This window comes from Xenia sp. Carnegie-2017, unplaced genomic scaffold, assembly GCF_021976095.1.
Source record: "Xenia sp. Carnegie-2017 unplaced genomic scaffold, XeniaSp_v1 HiC_scaffold_24, whole genome shotgun sequence".
Lineage (NCBI taxonomy): Eukaryota > Metazoa > Cnidaria > Anthozoa > Malacalcyonacea > Xeniidae > Xenia > Xenia sp. Carnegie-2017.
This window is the reverse complement of record NW_025813487.1, coordinates 1,981,800-2,000,805: the sequence shown is the minus strand read 5'-3', so window position 1 is coordinate 2,000,805 and position 19,006 is coordinate 1,981,800. Positions and strand designations below refer to the sequence as shown.

The 19,006-nt window shown below is 34.5% G+C and overlaps 1 protein-coding gene across 12 annotated transcripts in view; it reads left to right on the top strand.

The window, feature by feature from the left end:
* The window catches only part of LOC124451505 (brefeldin A-inhibited guanine nucleotide-exchange protein 2-like), an 87,799-nt gene that overhangs the window by 62,841 nt on the left and 5,952 nt on the right, over nt 1-19,006 (top strand). For 7 of the 12 annotated variants that reach the window (XM_047002139.1, XM_047002138.1, XM_047002137.1 and 4 more), the window contains exons 2-28: nt 1,282-1,407; nt 1,842-1,881; nt 2,088-2,226; nt 2,559-2,705; nt 2,955-3,134; nt 3,867-4,008; nt 4,195-4,897; nt 5,367-5,601; nt 5,864-5,963; nt 6,737-6,870; nt 7,146-7,266; nt 7,815-8,007; nt 8,072-8,183; nt 8,363-8,397; nt 9,164-9,334; nt 9,774-9,858; nt 10,034-10,199; nt 10,458-10,609; nt 10,954-11,082; nt 11,505-11,669; nt 12,059-12,206; nt 12,292-12,388; nt 12,921-12,961; nt 13,243-13,412; nt 13,689-13,840; nt 14,128-14,288; nt 15,168-15,288. In XM_047002139.1, coding sequence (XP_046858095.1) covers nt 1,284-1,407; nt 1,842-1,881; nt 2,088-2,226; nt 2,559-2,705; nt 2,955-3,134; nt 3,867-4,008; nt 4,195-4,897; nt 5,367-5,601; nt 5,864-5,963; nt 6,737-6,870; nt 7,146-7,266; nt 7,815-8,007; nt 8,072-8,183; nt 8,363-8,397; nt 9,164-9,334; nt 9,774-9,858; nt 10,034-10,199; nt 10,458-10,609; nt 10,954-11,082; nt 11,505-11,669; nt 12,059-12,206; nt 12,292-12,388; nt 12,921-12,961; nt 13,243-13,412; nt 13,689-13,840; nt 14,128-14,288; nt 15,168-15,288 — 4,163 coding nt within the window. In that variant the 5' untranslated portion in view covers nt 1,282-1,283. The other 5 variants (XM_047002132.1, XM_047002133.1, XM_047002134.1 and 2 more) reach the window with 4 other exon arrangements.

Genomic DNA, 19,006 nt, shown 5'->3' with positions numbered 1-19,006 from the left:
TTATTTCTTAATTGAAACATTGAAAAGTTTTTTAACAACGTGCAATGCACGAGATAGTTTGTAAATGTTTGTTTTGACGTCAAACTCAAACTAAGATTTTACGGATAATAATGTAGCACAGTTCTCATGCTTTGGATCAAATTTTTTAAAAAGAATTACATAATATATAATATAAATATATTTATTTTTTCAAGTGTTTTTATCAGAAATCACCCGTAACTTATTTACTAAATGTATGGAATTAAAGTGCTTTTACATGCTTAAACTGCGAAAATTGTCGGTGTTAAAAATAACCAGGAATTTTTATTATAGCTGTGTGCCGTCGTTTTTTTATATATTCACCCTTCCATGAGCGAAACTAGAACGTTTATTTGGGGGTATATATTCATATGTTCAGCTCTGCCCTGCTGATTTCTTTTGTTTGCGATGTTAATTTCAACAGAAGTCAGCAGGGCAGAGCTGAATATATGAATATTTACCCCCCTCAATTACGTTCTAGTTTTGCTCTGACGCTATTAGTATGTTATTTGAGAACTTAAATGTCGTTGTTAAGAAATTTTCGTAAAACAAGAAAATTGATTTTATTTTATGCCTTACTACAATACAACATATCTGCATGCACTTTATCATTTAAATAAAGCAAACATGTTGGAATATTTAGACAAAAAATACATTTAATTGAGTAATTGTATATCGTTTATGATTAAGTTGAAAACTGCAAAAACCATTCATTTTATTGTGAATTTGCATTCTGAAATGAATGACTGAAGTATATAACCTACGATGTTCACTTTTGATTTTATTTTAATATCTTGTGTTATGTTTACATACTACGAGTCTGTGGCTTAAAGCAAGATCAATCAATGGCTTAGTCATCCTACTAGTTATGGTATTGCATAATGTATTGTGAATTTCAGACGATTTTTCTTGTTTAAAAAATCACTTCTTTTAACACTCGCAGCGAGTGCACATAGAAAACGGACAAACCATGAGTCTGATTCTGATGGCCAGAATGAGTTGGGCTGTCAATTCTCAATTCTCATCGTCAAAATGTTGTCAAAATAAAGACGACCACAACATTAGTTATTCAGAATTTTAAAGTTTTGGTTTTTCTCGACCCAATCCTCCACCATTCACAGTTGCTCCGCATACTTTCTTATAGTCACGTGATTAAATGGAATGAAACATGGAAAGATGGCGGAATTCCAGTGGAATAGTAATTCATAGAGATGCCTTAGTAAGGTTTTATTTTCATTCCTTTTGAACTTTTAAATCATTCAGTCATGCAGAAGAACGTGAAAACAAAGAACGTGTTCCTATCTGGTGCTTTACAAAGAATTCTACTCGATAAAGAAACAAAAAAGTCTCATCATTCACAACTAAAGAAAGCTTGCGAAACGGCTTTAGGTATAAATCCATAAGTAATGATTGTAGTTATTGCTGATGTATTTGGATTCTATTTGCTCTATGTTTTTATGCATTTTCAACCAGTTTCTGCATTTGCTATCAACAAAACATTAAGTGTAGTAATCCCTCATTCAGGATGTCAACGAACGCTGTCGATAGTATCTTTAAAATTGCTCAATGTATGATTTGTACTTTTTTATACGTGGCAAACAGTTATTTTTAGTGTCAATCGCTGGTTCATATTCTTCTTGAGTTATATGTTTATATTTTTATGGAGAAATGTATGTCAACGTGTGCAATGAATATAATGCAATGAATATAATGCGTTGTGTGCAATGAATATAATGCGTTGAGTTATATGTGTATATTTTTACTGCTGTGTTCAGGAATGTTGCTTTACAAAATGATCGCTTTATGATTTTGATCTATTCTAGAGGAAATAAACGCTGTTCAAGGAAATGAAAAATCTACAGGGTAAGTTTAATTATGTAAAGTTGTCCAATTTTCTTTCCAATTTTCCAATTTTAACATGACCAAAATGAGTTATTAACCTTGAATCTTAATTCATTCACAGTTATATCCAGACTACGCATGCGCACAGATTTGCTAAGTTTTATTGTTCAAAAGTTAGATTTATAAACCAGAATGTTGGTTTGATTTATTTATAATAAAATCTTCAGGAATGTTTCTTCTGCAACTCTACCTCCACTACCTGGTCAGCAAACATTCATTACAGCAGATCAATATTTTCTTCCTTTTGAGTTGGCTTGTCAAACAAAATGTGCCAGGATTGTCACCATTGCACTTGACTGTATACAAGTAAGTTGTTTTTTTTTGATGTGTTAGGACACTTGGAGTCTTTAGTTGTAAGAAATAGATTTAATATTGTAAACTCTTTCATTGCATTGTTATTAAGTTATTGCAATTTGGTAGCACAAAATAAGTTCCTGCGGTATTTTTTTTTGTTAGTTACCTCCTAAATTTCTCCTAGAAATTGTCAATATTGCTATCCTTATGTATCAACAGTACTCATCCCCAAGCCTCACAACTTCACATGTGTCTTTTCACCACCATTTTGTATTCCTTCACAAATCTAGGTCTTGTATTTTGCTTCTATAAATTGGAGTATTTCAAACATTCTTTTTTCTTAGAAACTCATTGCTTATGGTCATATTGTTGGCGATACACCAGACTCCATTGAACCAGAGAGGCGTTTAATTGACAGAATTATCGAGACTATTTGTACTTGCTTTACCGGTATAAATACTGATGTAAATGTTCAAATACAAATTATAAAGGTATTTATAAAAAGTAATGTCAAACTGTTAAAGTATTTAATGAGAGAAATGATATATCCTTGAGGAATTTAAAGAGGGTAATGACATATGTATCCCTATGTTTTTTACATTTTTTGTACCATGAGTTTTTTAAATATCACATTGAATAATTGGATTCCAACAAGATTTAAAAGTCTATGTGTTAACTGTGGACAGTTGAAAATGATCTTATTTTTATAATGTGTATATTTTTATTATCTATATTTACAGGCTCTTCTAACAGCTGTTACATCAAGTACTTGTGAAGTTCATGAAGGAACTTTACTTCAAGCAGTTAGAACAGTTTACAACATTTACCTTGCCAGTAAAAGTCTTGTTAGTCAAACAACAGCAAAGGCAACACTGACGCAAATGATAAGTCTTGTGTTTCAGAGAATGGAAAGTCAAGCTGTAAGTTTTGTTCTGATGAACATAATATTTTTGTATCATATTGTACATCAATAGACATGTCAATGTTGATAATATTGTATCATATTGTACATCAATAGACATGTCAATGTTGATAATATTGTATCATATTGTACATCAATAGACATGTCAATGTTGATAATATTGTATCATATTGTACATCAATAGACATGTCAATGTTGATAATATTGTATCATATTGTACATCAATAGACATGTCAATGTTGATAATATTGTATCATATTGTACAACAAAAGACATGTCAATGTTGATAATATTGTAACATATTGTACATCAATAGACATGTCAATGTTGATAATATTGTACCATATTGTACGTCAATAGACATGTCAATGTTTATCATATTGTACATCAATAGACATGTCAATGTTGATAATATTGTATCATATTGTACATCAATAGACATGTCAATGTTGTATCATATTGTACATCAATAGACATGTCAATGTTGTATATCATATTGTACATCAATAGACATGTCAATGTTGATAATATTGTATCATATTGTACATCAATAGACATGTCAATGTTGATAATATTGTATCATATTGTACATCAATAGACATGTCAATGTTGATAATATTGTATCATATTGTACATCAATAGACATGTCAATGTTGATAATATTGTATCATATTGTACATCAATAGACATGTCAATGTTGATAGTATTGCATCATTTTGTATATCAATAGACTGAAAATGGAAATGAAGAAAAGGATGATAGCGATAATTTTAAATCAGAAGAAATCAGCAAAAAGGAGGAGAAAACTGACATCAATCCTTTACCAAATGGTAAAATCCATCATGGCGACGATAAAATTGAAGATGTGAATGGTAAGGAAGCATTTCTACTTGTTTTTGGAAGTTTGCCCCTCCCCCCTGAAATTTTATGACAAGATAATCAACCCCCTGTGCAAAAAACTGTTTACATATTTGTTTTGTTTTCAAAAACTCGCTTTACAGACGATATTGCTGACCAATCCTTATTTTTCAATATTCTTCGATGGCTTTCATTTACAGATAGCGTTCCTTCCACAGAGGTTAAAGATAAGGATGTTATTGATACAGTTATCATGAATGAAGAATCAATGGTTGAAGAGAAGAGTGTAAAAGATGTTGTTGATGGTGTCAGTGATGCTGTGAACGATGACACAAAACAAGATTTAGTCGAAACAACTGTTGACACTAATGTCTCGGAGTCTGTTAGTAAAGAACAGCATTTGAATGACTCAGACGAGTTAAACAATGCTGCTGTAGATGACTTGCCTTCTAAGACTTCTGCAAATGGCAATACAAAAGACAATATAGATGAAGAAAGTGAAGAATCAGCGAAGATTGCCAACGATAAACATCTCGATGGAAGTTCAAATGTTAATGACGAGTCCGTTAATGGCGATTCCCCAAGTGTGGGCCAGGTACAAGATGTTAGTGATCCATCTGAATCCAACGTAATCCCACCAAATAGCGTTGATGTTGATTCAGAAGCAACGAGAAATGACTCGACAACTAGCGAAGTTTCAGAGCCCAAGGAGGATGATGGGAATGAAACTGCACGAAGTTCCGTCTCCGAGTCTCAGTCTGATATGCCCAGCGAGACGTCAAGTGAAGGCAAGCCACCTCAACAAAGATTTTCTCATATCACCCAGAAGGATGCATTCTTAGTGTTTAGGTCATTGTGTAAACTATCGATGAAACTGCTTGCGGAAGGACCGTTGGATCCCAAGTAAGTTAGCTACAGTTTTTTTTAGATGTATCTTGATAATGTGTAAAACTCTCATTGATCATAAGTCACTTCAAAAAAGTGGTTTGATCTAATTTATATTGTACTATCAGTTCATTTCATCATGAATATTTTTACTACAGAAACTTCGACTTATTTTTGATTCTAAGATACATGTATCAAACTGTGCGTTTATATCTTCTTTATCCAATATTACTTCAGAAGGATACCTAAATCAAACAAACTTTATTTATACTATAGATATCTATAACTAAGATCATAACTGTTCTTAAAGATCATGCAGTAAAGGTCATCTCTTATTGATATAACTTTATGTACTACATGAAGAAATTGAACTCAACTAAATTGACCTGACATATACAAGATAGCTCTATCAGTACTTTTTTAAAGTATGATTTTAGCATTAGCTTTTAAGATTTACTCGCGATAAAAAACCTTTCATTATTTTCAGATCGCATGAGCTCAGATCTAAAATTCTCTCACTGGAGTTGCTGTTAACTTGTCTACAAAGTGCCGGACCTGTTTTCCGTACTCATCCAATGTTTATCAACGCTATAAAACAATATTTATGCGTCGCATTATCAAAGAATGGCGTCTCATCTGTTCCTGCTGTGTTTGAACTATCGTTGGCAATCTTTCTCACACTTTTGTCATACTTCAAGACACATTTGAAAATGCAGATTGAGGTGAGTTTTAGGAATTAAACTTTCACGTGACATTTTAGATTCTGTCGAAACTATGATTTAGATCAATCATGAATCCGATATTATAGTGTAAACTTTCCGTGAAATGTTAATTGTTTCGTTTCTTTGATAATTTCGTTTGCTGCTGCAATAAGAGCTTATATTTTGAACATTTCAAAACTTTTCACTTTTTTGCTATAATTTCCGTGTCGTAACCAGACGGCTTAGGTTAGTACTTTATGTTATATTGTATAATTTTGACCAGGTGTTCTTCAAAGATATTTTCTTAAACATTTTGGAAACGTCGACAAGTTCTTTTCAACATAAATGGATGGTGATGGGGACGTTAACTAGAATATGTTCAGGTAATTTCATCATTGTCATGTAAGTGTGTGTACATCACTTCAGTTCATCGTCAATTTTTTCATGTATTCCTTCTTATCCATTTACTCGCCAATCTTTCAATCCATTCGTTACAATCATCCATTGAATACCTTGCGTTTGTACCTCAATTCATCTTAGGTGTACACCTGTACATTTGGTCTATGCAATCTCGTTCATCTGCACTTTTATCCATTTACTAACAATAATATAACGCGTGAAATGATTGTTCTGTAGCTTTGTTTGCATTAGCCTGTACAAACGTGCGTATCTGAGCTACATCAATTATATCAATCAAAGATAATTTGTAAATAATCATGAATACATGTTAGAGAAAAATTTTAAACTTTTTTCTTGAAGTTGTCTGTTTCGCATTACTATTGTGTACAAAAGAACTAAATGATGTTTTTTGGGTTTGTACTGGCTTATGCAAACCTTGAGACTTTTGTGTGAACTCTCTAGCTGGTGCAAACCGTCAACTTTCGGTGTAAAGCTTGCACTGACATTGTCTCCAGTTCTACCAAATGTCTCTTCCGTTTGCTTAACCCTGTACAACAATTGAGCATCTTTTATTTCCAAATCCCATCCTATATTCAGTCTTCACAATTTCTTCGTGGGTGTGCAAGAGGTGAGGTGTAACCTTTCCCTTACTAATTATCAATATACCAAACAATCAAATTTTTGATTTTATCTTCCTGTCATCCATTAATATCCATTCATATTAGCCATTAATGTCCATTCGTGTCCTCTATTGCAGACGCACAGACGGTCGTTGATATATATTTAAATTACGACTGTGAATTGGCTTTGTCGAATATCTTTCAAAGATTGATCAATGATTTGTCTAAAGTTGCCCAAGGACGTCAAGCTATTGAATTAGGAGCGACACCAGTAAGTTGATGAATATGTTTCATAATGTTTACTTCTCTACATTCTCTTGTTCATATCTATGCCACTTGAAAAGGACTGGAACGTAGTCTATTATTATGAAAAGGACTTGGACATAGTATATCAACATGAAAAAACTGGAGCATAGTCTATCAACATGAAAAGGACTTAAACATGTCTCTAATATTTTGTGCTGAAAATGTTGATTATAATACATCTTTTTATCACGTTTATATGAATAGTATCAATGTCGTCTTATTTTTTTATGATTTTTTCAGGTTCAAGAACGCAGTATTCGTATCAAAGGTCTGGAATGTCTCGTTTCTATTCTTAAATGTATGGTAGAATGGAGCAGGGATCTTTACTTTAAACCTGATTCACAGGTGGACGATAATTTTGGTGAGTTTTAACATCTTTATGAAACTGAAGAAACTCGCATGTAGCGAATATAAACTTAATATTGTTATACATTTCGATAAGTTATCGCTTTATGATCCATTGTACCCTCTTTTGATATCGGCTACACTGACGATTTTGTCTCCATCAAGATTCCATCTTTCTATACTCTGTATCCCTATTTATCGAAGGTACTCCATTATTTTCTTATACACACGTTAATGTTCTTAATCGTAAATAGTTGTTCGACAATTGTAGTTAACCTCTCAGGATCTAAGTTATCCCTTAGTTATCTTTTTTACCCTTGCTGGTCTCGCGGTGGATCAAGGCAATATCTTAATGTTTATAGTTACTCATTATTGACCCATGCTACCCTCAATGTTCTAGTCTATCTCTCAATAAACTATACTATCTTCCCGATGATCTAGGCTATCTTTTAATGATCTATGCTAACCTCTTAATGATCCATGCGATCCCTTATTGATCTCCAAATCATCATAGTTATTGCTCAATACTTCTGTTTAATCTCTTCCATATAAATTTCCTGACAGATCTGGTTGATGGTGCACCAACAGTTTCTCAAAAAGGAAGCACCGAGGAGAATGAAAACGGAGGGCCGGTGATTTACAATCTCAAAAACGGGGGTAGTCAGTCGTCTCTTAATAGTACAAAAGCCATCGATAATGCTGAAGAATTTGAGAGTCTTAAACAGAAGAAGGAGACGAAAGAAAAGGGAATTCAATTGTAAGTTTGGTCAACAATTTGTTTATCTTCTGTACTTTTATTCAATTTTACGATTTACTTTAAGATTTAACAAGAATCCATCAAAAGGTATAAAATTCCTTCAATCTGAAGGTCTCCTTGGTGAGACAGCAACCGAAGTCGCTCAGTTCTTACACACTGATGATACACTAGACAAGGTGATGATCATTTTAGTCCATTTATATCCCTTGCAATCCTTTTGTTTAATTTCACATGATGTTGTCTTCTTTCACTAAAGTTTTCATTATGTCACATTTTCACGCTATCTTTGAGGAATTTGTAGAAACATTAAATGTTGCTTTGGATTTTAAACTAGTATTGCGTATTATTGTTTTAGACTATGATTGGTGAGCTGATTGGTGATCCAGGACAGTAAGTATGTTTTTACACATCTCCCTCGCGTGACAATCACGTGAAAATCACATTAAGACGTTTGATTCTCGTCTTAAGTATTTATTTCAACATAAATTGAGTCAAGAAAAGTTGATTATGTTAATTTGCCATGAAGCCCATGAATGGTTTGCTCATGATACATGAAATAGTAAATCAGAAAATTTAATCGTAAAATCAAGAATGTTTAAAATATGTTTAAGGTTGCATTAAACTCCATGTAAAAGGACAAAAGCTGTTTGAAACTAAGCATTATCTTCAAATCTCTTGGTTATTTTTGTTCATAAAAAAACAAAACAATTTTTTAAATGCTCAAAATTTCTCTATCATAAATTGAGTCAAGAAAAGTTGATTATGTTAATTTGCCATGAAGCCCATGAATGGTTTGCTCATGATACATGAAATAGTAAATCAGAAAATTTAATCGTAAAATCAAGAATGTTTAAAATATGTTTAAGGTTGCATTAAACTCCATGTAAAAGGACAAAAGCTGTTTGAAACTAAGCATTATCTTCAAATCTCTTGGTTATTTTTGTTCATAAAAAAACAAAACAATTTTTTAAATGCTCAAAATTTCTCTATCCAGTGAATAATATTGACAGAATTCAGTAAGATTTGCTACTGTTCAAAATAAGCAAACAATATGTTTAGTACACTTAGATATATTGTTCGTCATGTCCTCAACTGTTCTTCATATCCTCAACTGTTCATATCCTTAACTGTCCTCGTGTCTTCCTATACTTCTTAGATATGAACGGGAGATAATGTACGCCTATATAGATCAGTTGGATTTCACTGGTACCAATCTTGTGCAAGCTCTGCGATTGTTCTTACATAACTTCCGGCTTCTCGGTGAAGCGCAAAAGATCGATCGACTCGTGGAGAAGTTTGCGAGTAGGTTCTGTGAAACGAAACCAAAGTAAGGACATGATTTGTGTCTTGTTATCTGTTGTTTTACATCTCGCATTGCATGCTGGTTCGTGAAACTTACGAAATGACTTTTGTCTATGAACCATGTGTTAATTTTTTTTTCATTTAACATCAACAATAATTTATGACAGGTTTTTGACGATTTTGGGGTTTTTTTTTTAAGTATTTTGTCATCGAACTTTTATTATTCGAGTTTTGATGGCTGCAATTTGCTGTTAGATAGATGTAAAGTGAGTTCTTTGAACTGGGAATATTGTTACATGTTTGTAGATGTAGATCGTCCAGGATTATAGAGGCCTGAGAAGACTGTTGTTGTTGATGTTGACTGACGTTTCTACAACCTTACTCATGTACAAACATGTCTAGATATAGCTAGGTTAGACTGTCTATGATAAACTTTTATTTTATATTTATCATTTATATTTTAGTGACGATGTGTTTGCTAGTGCAGACGCTGCCTACGTTCTGGCTTATTCTATCATCATGTTGACTACTGATCTACATAGTTCACAGGTTACACAGACTTCATTTGCAATGATTTTCTATAAAAGTGACTTTATGTCTAAGATCACGTGACTCATTGTGGTCACGCGAGATTTCCATGGCATTGATATGAAGCCTTCATTGCAATCACGTGAAAAATTAGCCTTTAGATGCGACATCGTAATGACGTGAAATTTTCTTTCAGGTTAAACGGAAGATAACGAAAGAGCAGTACATTCAAATGAATCGTGGTATAAATGACAGTAAAGATCTTCCATCTGAATATCTTGAAGCAATTTATGATGATATTGCACAGAATGAAATCAAGATGAAACATACACCAAAAGTGAACAGTAGATACGATGCTACATGTATGTATTTGAACATTAATACGAGAATCAAGGCTTAACTAAAAATTGTACAGATGCTAGGTAAAGGTCTTGACTGCGAAGTGTAGAGTCCTAGTTCTGAGATGAAGGTGAAGGTCTTGAGATGGAGGTGTTGGTCTTGAGATGGGTGTAGGAAAGGGGCTTATAATGGATATTGTGATGTTCGGTGTTGGTCTTAAGAGAGCTCCAATGCATTTTCATGAAAGTAAAGAGATTTTTTATTGTGCTTCCACTTTACAGATTTACAAAGTGAGAAACATCGTCGTATGTTGTATTCTATGGAAATGGAGCAGATGGCGGAAAACGCCAAAACACAAATGGAAGACGTGAGTCATATTCAGACGGATTTTGTCACGGCGACACAGATTGGTCACGTGAAGACAATGTTCAAGGTACGGGGGGGATGGAGTCTGGAGAATAATGTTTGTGGTGTATGTAAGGATAGATTAACGAAACGTTAATTGTGATGTCAACTTATACGGACAATGCCAAGTGCGGGGGGCGTAGATTCCAAAATATGATGACATTCATCTTAATCTTGTTAAAGAAAAGACTTAGATTTTATGTAATGAATGTTTGCGATGACTAAGAGTAAATCTGTTTGATAATCTAATATTTTAGCTGACCAATGAATGATTTGACTGGATTTTCTATTGAGAAAATCCACTACTTTAAAGCTGCTTCTTACAACCGGCCCCAGTCCCCATTGTTGACCATTTTGTTTTGTGTGTTTAAGGTTGCATGGAGTCCGTTTCTTGCCGCGTTCAGCGTCAATCTACAAGACAACGACGATCCTTCTGTAGCTTCATTTTGTCTTGATGGAATCCGCTGTGCAATACGAATATCTTGCATATTCAGCATGCCTGTAAGTTGATAAACACACAACATTCTGTTCATTTTATTTTATTTGGGTATAAAATAATGACATTAATGTCTCTGCATACCTTTTCATCCCTGGTGATCTTTTCCGGACATAAATATATATTCAAAAATATGTTGAATGTTGAATTGTTGAATACACGTCGTGTTCTTTGCGTGTTATATGTTCAAGGTTAAGATGATATTCATATGTATACAATAAAAACAGATGTTTGTTTACCTTTGAATTAATTGTCTGTTTGTGTACATATATGGATATATCAGGATGCATGTGAATGTGAAATAATCTTTTCTTAAAAGTTTTTCAATGATTACAGTTAGTTATAATGATGTTAGGGAATATGAATGGAGATTCTTTACCATAAAGTTCATTTTTCGATACTTCTAATAACTCTTTTCACATTGTAGTTGGAAAGAGATGCTTTCGTACAAGCGCTATCCAGGTTCACTTTTCTTACTGCGACCAGTGGCACACATATTCATGAAATGAAAACGAAGAACATCGAGACGATCAAGACACTTCTTACCATCGCTCAAACGGATGGTAATTACATCGGGAAGTCTTGGCTCGAGGTAGAGAGAATCATCTTGCTATATATTATGGTTGGTGTCTGCGACTGAAAATATGATCGATTGTTTTTTTCATCAAAGGAAAAGTCTAGGTCTTGTCTGTAGTGGAAACTTCACGATATTGCTACAGACTTCATTTTCATTTTTCCAAGTGCTTTGTTGACCGTATTCCATACCCTTCATCAGAGAATCGTATCACAAATGTACATCAGTAATAATTATGCATAAGAAAAGGAAGTTTTTTCTCAAGATATTTTTTATTTGAAGATATTTTCCACGTATGTATTTAACGTTTATGTTCGTCTTGTTGGACACTCGTTTTTGTTGTTCAAATGCTTGTTCAGCTTAGCGCATCTTTCTACGTTTCCCTAAAGTCATTGTTTTCATTCTAGATACTGAAATGCATTTCCCAACTTGAATTGGCTCAACTTATCGGTACTGGTGTGAAAACGCGATACCTTCACACGGCGTCCTGCGGTGTTACTAATTCACCCACAGCATTAACCGCAAACAACAAGACATCTTATGATATAACCTCAGGTTGCTTATAACATTGTTGTGACGCTCATAGAAAAATGTCAAATACTAACGTTGGGTGCTTTTCTTTGCTTGTATTTCTATGAAGGTCGGATGCCTGTTGCCGCTGACTCGAAAAAAGCAGCTGGCTCACAGGAAGCCATTGGGGAGACCGCTGCACAAAATGTTGTCGTTGCAGTGGACAGGTAACGTTTACTTTAATGATAGCTATGTGGATTGTGTTTTGTGACCTATCTCCCACCCCAGGGCGAAGCTAGAACGTTAATGCAGGGGGAGAGGTGAATATTCATATATATGGTCATATATTCCGCTGTGACCAACTAATTTCTTTTCAAATTAAATAATGTCAAGCAAAACTAAATATATGAATATTCACCCTCCCATTCAGCCTTCTTCACCCTGCCCTCCCAGGAATCTTTAAAATTGTCTTTAAGCTAGAGTGGGGCTTGTAACAGCAAAAAATATCGATGAATGATTCTCTATGTAGACATGTTCATTTTCCAAGTTAGCAGAGTCCTGAGAATGACTGTTATTGTTATTGTTGACTGACGTTTTGACATCCTTAGCGGTAGTCATCTTCAGGCTCAAGTGAACCAGAGAACCTTGAACATAAACATGAAAATATAATTTTGAAGAACTCGTGCACTGTCCATACGTTATGTTCTCTCAGCAGAATATCTTCATCTCAACTTCTTCATTGTGTTTTATTACGTTTAGAGTTTTCACGGGATCAGTGAAACTGGATGGTGATGCTATCGGTAGGTTTGCATGTATACATTAAACTGCATCTTACATAAGGTTTTTATACATCTAACTTGACCATAATTCACTGACCATCCTTTATCTCAAGTATCCAAATCTCCAATACCCGAAATCTCAAGTATCCAAATCTCCAATACCCGAAATCCCAAGTACCCAAATTTCTAGTACTTAAATCCCCTGTTCCCAAATACCAAGTATCCAAATCCCCAGTTCTCAAATCCCAAGTATCGTTATCTCCTGTATCCAAATCTCAAAATGTTTTCGTTTTTCTCCTAAGTCGATTTCGTGGAAGGTTTACGTCAAGTCTCGGAAGTTGAGCTTTCCAATCCTACAATGATACGTATGTTTAGTCTGCAGAAGATCGTAGAGATTGCTTATTACAATATGGGTCGTATTCGGCTGCAATGGTCACGAATATGGGCTGTGTTGGGAGATCATTTTAACAAGGTTAGCGATTATTAACGACTAAGATTTATCTTGGTATTATGGATAAAAACATCACGTTGTTATGATGTACTCAGGTATAGTAACAAGATAATCGTTGTCTTCAATGCTCTATCAACTAAACTATCAGATCAACTGTGAACTATGATGATATTTTAAAAGACAGCTCTAGTTTCTCTCATATCTCAAGTATAAAAACAAGATAATCAATGGCTTCATCTCCAATGTTCTATCAACTATAGTACTTCTCCATCTTAGATAATTTATGTGCCATTTTAGTGTGGTTGTAACCCTAATGAAGAAGTTGCGTTCTTCTGTGTCGACTCTTTGCGACAATTATCCATGAAATTCTTGGAAAAGGGGGAATTGCCAAATTTCCGATTTCAAAAGGATTTTCTCCGACCCTTTGAATACATAGTGAAGAAAAACAGGTAAGTTTATGCAGGAGTCAATTCTGTCGGAAGTTTCTTGCAGCTTGAAAATCTTTCTTTGAAATAAACAAAATTTGTGGCAGACTTTGCAGATTCTTTACCAAGTTGAAATTTTACGAAGAATTTTACAAAGCAAGTCTTTCAATCAATCGCTCTGTTTTGTCTGTTATAATTCGAAGGATTTGATTAAAATTCTTTCTTCGATATGTTTATGAACTTGGCAACAAGGAATGCAATTTTCAGTCTACGATTTGCTTGCATCAACAACTGGATTTTTCGCATTATAGTTCTTCCACAATTCGTGATATGGTCGTACGATGTGTCACACAAATGGTGCATTCGCAAGCCGCAAACAACAAATCTGGTTGGAAAAATGTTTTCTCCGTTTTTCATTTGGCTGCGTCCGATCATGATGAAGGAATCGTGGAACTCGCTTTTCAAACAACAGGTTTGTAGTTTAATGAAGGAGCTTTTTCTTCTAATCTTACCGCCGACCTGTCTGTTGCGCTCTTTGGTAAGGTCCTTGTATCGGTGCAAATTTTAAAATTTTAAAATAAAAATGGTTGCATTTGTTTGAAGAAATGATGGTGAATCCGCTTCCGATCTTGGACTATTTAGACATCTGTAAAATATTATTAAATTAAATTCAATATGAATTTGAATATCATTTAAGTAAATGTGTTTCTCGGATGTGACAGAGAGCTTCGTTTATTTTCCCACAAGAGTTTTATGTGTTCGTTCTTTTCCATGGTAATTCAGCCATATTTATATAAGTTTTCGAGGTAAACTTTTATTTACCATAAAGTCGATGGATGTTCGCCTCATGATGCATGAATGAAAATTAAACGAGAGTTAATGGAGAAATGAAATAAATGTATAAAGCATTTTTTCGTTGATGCAAATTACGAGTCAAAAGGCAGAGTTTTTTAAACTTTTCTAGCCCTGTTTCTCTACTGTTTCAACGTCACCAGAACAGCATTCTTTCAGCCACGATTTTGAGAAATATTTCTCCGCGACCATCGACTCTTTCCAAGATGCCGTCAAGTGTCTCTCGGAATTCGCATGCAACGCAAGTTTCCCGGACACGAGTATGGAAGCAATAAGACTGATACGAAATTGCGCCAAATTTGTTTCCGAAAATCCTGTGGTACGACGATTGCAAATCTACTTTCTTTTCACCTTTGAAATGATTTAAAATTTTGCAAAATCACATCAAAGCTAACCACTTTGGATCAAATCAAATCCAAATCATCTATTTCAATCGCTTTTCGTGTAGCATTTTCCAATGGCGTCTGTTTTCTTTTCTTTTATAAACAGATGTTTAAAGACTACGGAGTAGAGGATGCTGGGATATCAGAGCAGGACAGAATCTGGGTGAAAGGCTGGTTTCCAGTCCTTTTTGAGCTTTCGTGTATCATCAACCGATGTAAACTAGATGTCAGAACAAGGTATGGTGGAAATATTGAGTTGTATGTACTGTATAGATTAGTATGTATTGTATAATTTGAATGTGAGCTATTTTCCATCCATCAACTAGAGGCCTAACCGTGATGTTTGAAATCATGAAAACATACGGGAACACGTTTCTCCAACATTGGCGGCGTGATGTGTTTAAAGTCGTGTTTCGAATTTTCGACAACATGAAACTACCAGACAGACAGATATATTGGCAGGAGGTTAGAAAACTGTCATTATTGTGCTCTTATTATATGGCAAGCGTAAATTCCGGCTAAATGTCGCGCTTTGATTGGCTCAGAAACATTTTGCCGGTCCATTATTCTCCCGTAATCGACCACGGTTCAAAACGCGTAGTTTATAATATGTCGTTATTGTGGTCTTATTGTCTATGATTGCCATAAACATACATTATATCGCAAAAAGTCAACTTACATACACGACTATCCAGTTCTACATGGAATAATATTCATTTCATGTGTTTACGTCTATCCACCTTCGTTCTTCATTCTCTTATCCATTTCAATTGTGTATCCACTCCATTGAACTAAAATACATAGAACGCTACCTGTAATAGAAAACCGTAGTAATTTTTTGAAGCCATATTTTACACCCAGACACGCGTGTGTAGTGCAATCAATTTTCACTCCGCGAGAGAATCTCGAAAAACTAAACACGCGTGTCTGGGTGTAAGATTTGGCTTCAATTATTTGCTTCATGTAGCGTTCCATGTATTTTAGTTCAATGATCCCCTCATATCTTCCTTTATTTCTTATTCACTTCTATCCACTTTCATTCTAGAGTCACTTCATTCTGTATATCTACTCGTATTTACTTCATTCTCTATCCATTCTTATCCTTTTGCATTCCCTATTCACACACCGATTGCATTTTGTGTAAACGATTTGTACCAGTATGGAAGGTTTGAAACACTCGTTTGTGAAAGTTACCCACCTGTAAAGAATGCTTTTGCGTTTAAATCAGGAATGAGCAATGTTAAACTGCGGGAAGGTCGTTTCCTTTACATAGAATAAAGTCCGTGTATAAGGTGTTGTATTTCCTCGTTATAAAATGAGACATCAGCTGAGGATGTTTTGAAATTTGTGATGTCTCTTTATAGAAATCAGAATGGATGACAACAACTTGTAATCACGCTCTTTATGCTATCATCGATGTTTTTACTCAGTATTTTGATATTCTTGCTGAAATTCTTCTTGATGATATGTATGGTCATCTAGAGTGGTGTGTCAAACAAGGTAAGCTTGAGATTACGCAACGTGTTTGTGCTTGGCATTTGCCTTGGTGATTGGCTCGTTGTGTCAGAGTTTGTGATTGGTTTGAGGTATGAGAGTTTGTGATTGGTTTAAACTATGAGAGTTTGTGATTCGTTTGGTTTGAGGTACATTAGTATACAAGAAGTATCAGAGTTTCTTACAGGTTCGACTGTAAATGCTTTGTATCACCATGTCCTGCTTTGCTCGCTCATTCAATACATGTCTTTAGATAACGAGCAGTTAGCGAGGTCTGGTACCAATTGTTTGGAAAATCTCGTCATATCCAATGGCAACACGAAGAACGTAGACGTCTGGGAAAAGACATGTCAATGTGTAAAGACGATATTTGAATCAACCGTACCTCACGAACTATTGAAATGGAGACCCGCTGACCAACAAGTATTGAGTCTACCCACACTCGATGTCACTCCTGCGTCATCACCACTCGAGGTAAGTTACACTCAAGGCCTGACTATATGGAGGCGAGCTGGCCTGGATAGCGAGCTAGCCCCGATGATTTCAAGGGAATGAAAAGAGCCAAAACTTCAAGGTTAAAAATTACAACCGTCATTCCGGTTGTAATTATGAAATTATGGCAAATTTGTTGTTTTAGTTTTAAATGTTTTGCGTAGTTATTAAATCAGAATATTGTAAATTGCTTGAGAAGATTTATCTGATGATAAGTATTAAATCGTTTCCATTTGTTGTCACATGCCTACTGCCATTTACGTGTTTAATTTACTTTGGTTTATTGGAAAGACGTAGCAAAACGTATAATTGATATATGCGTTTGAAAAACTCAATCTGAAGTGAAGAGTGATGTCATGTAACATTTCCTGAAACTGCTTATGTTCTAAAAATTTACATTTTTTGCAATGTTTGAAACAATAATGTTGTTAATTGTTACTAATAGAACTAATAATGTTACTAATTAGTAATTATTACTACTTCTTCTGCTGTTAACATTTATTTTTCATAAAAATTGCACTAACTTAAGAAACTAATTTTTGTTTTATTTTTTTGCATTCGTTGCTTATTTTATTTTATTTTGGATAAACCTCTAATAAGATAAATTAGCCCTTTGTTTGGCATATTCAAATGTTTGATTTTTACCGACAAATGAAAAAATCGTCTGAACGTGAATACGGAAATGTTCAACCAACACCCGAGTGACATTTTTTAATTTTTTCATGTATGTACTTTAACGTCGTAAAATCATCTCATAATTTTAGTTGTGCAGACGGAGAGGATGCTGTTTAATTCATTGATCATTAAGTGTGTCGTTCAATTGGAACTTATCCAAATGATTGACAATGTTGTCTTTTTCCCAAGCACCAGCAAGCGAGAAGATGAAGATACTATGGCTGAATTACAGGTCAGTTGTAATTACAGTCGTTGTAGGTAATACTGAGATAAATTGCTTTGTTGTAATGTTGTTATATTAGAGTTCTCCTTGGTGGCATAACAAAGTTCTTAGCTGAAACACAGAATATGTAATATACAGAAAAGTCACTTGTGTCGGAACCTTTGATGTTTTTGTCCTCAAGCATATTGTGCCGCGCATATCGAATGCCATTATTCCAGCATGATATTTAGGGCTTTTCACTTGTTTCCAAACACTAAAATGAAACGATGTCATTTCTTATATTGAAATATTTTTAATTTCATTGTGAAGAAATGACGTCATGTAATTGTAGTGGTTGGAAACAAATGAAAAACCCTAAATATATCTTGCTGGAATAATGGCGGCCATGAGGATGCAGTGCTCACTTAGGTGGCCCTTTTTGTATAATTATTATTCTGTGGTTGTAGGGGTGGGGTGGTCACAAAGTCATATATGCATCTCTTAATCTGTAGAGAACAATTGATTTCACTGGAAGTTAATACAACAAAACATGAATATGTGAACCTCCCTATTTATCGACTTCACAACTGGTTCCTCCTTCTTTAGACATGTAAAAATTTCAATAACTATCCTCGAGAGACTTTATAGAATAGACGATTTCCTTGGGTTGAATTCCTTAAATCTCCTTATGTGTTGTATGCAGGCTTGTAAGATCCTCTTTGTCCTGATTGGTCAAACTGTTTCTCTAAATCACCTGCAATGGTGTAGTAAATCCTCTTTCACCTGATTGGTCAAACTGATTCACGAAATCACCTGCAATGGTGTAGTAAATCCTCTTTCACCTGATTGGTCAAACTGATTCACAAAATCGCCGGCATTGGTGTAAACATAGCCAAATCGCAAATTTTACGAATTTTACTTTCCTTCCCGAAATACCAAAAGAAATCATAAAACTGAACTATGTGATCACCGGAGTGCTATAGTGCTGATTACATATTATATACACAATGGAAGTCGGACTATTTAGTTAAAAAATAGCCATTTGAATACCACATGTAGCTACAACCGTGTTTTTCTAGAGAGAGATTGTCA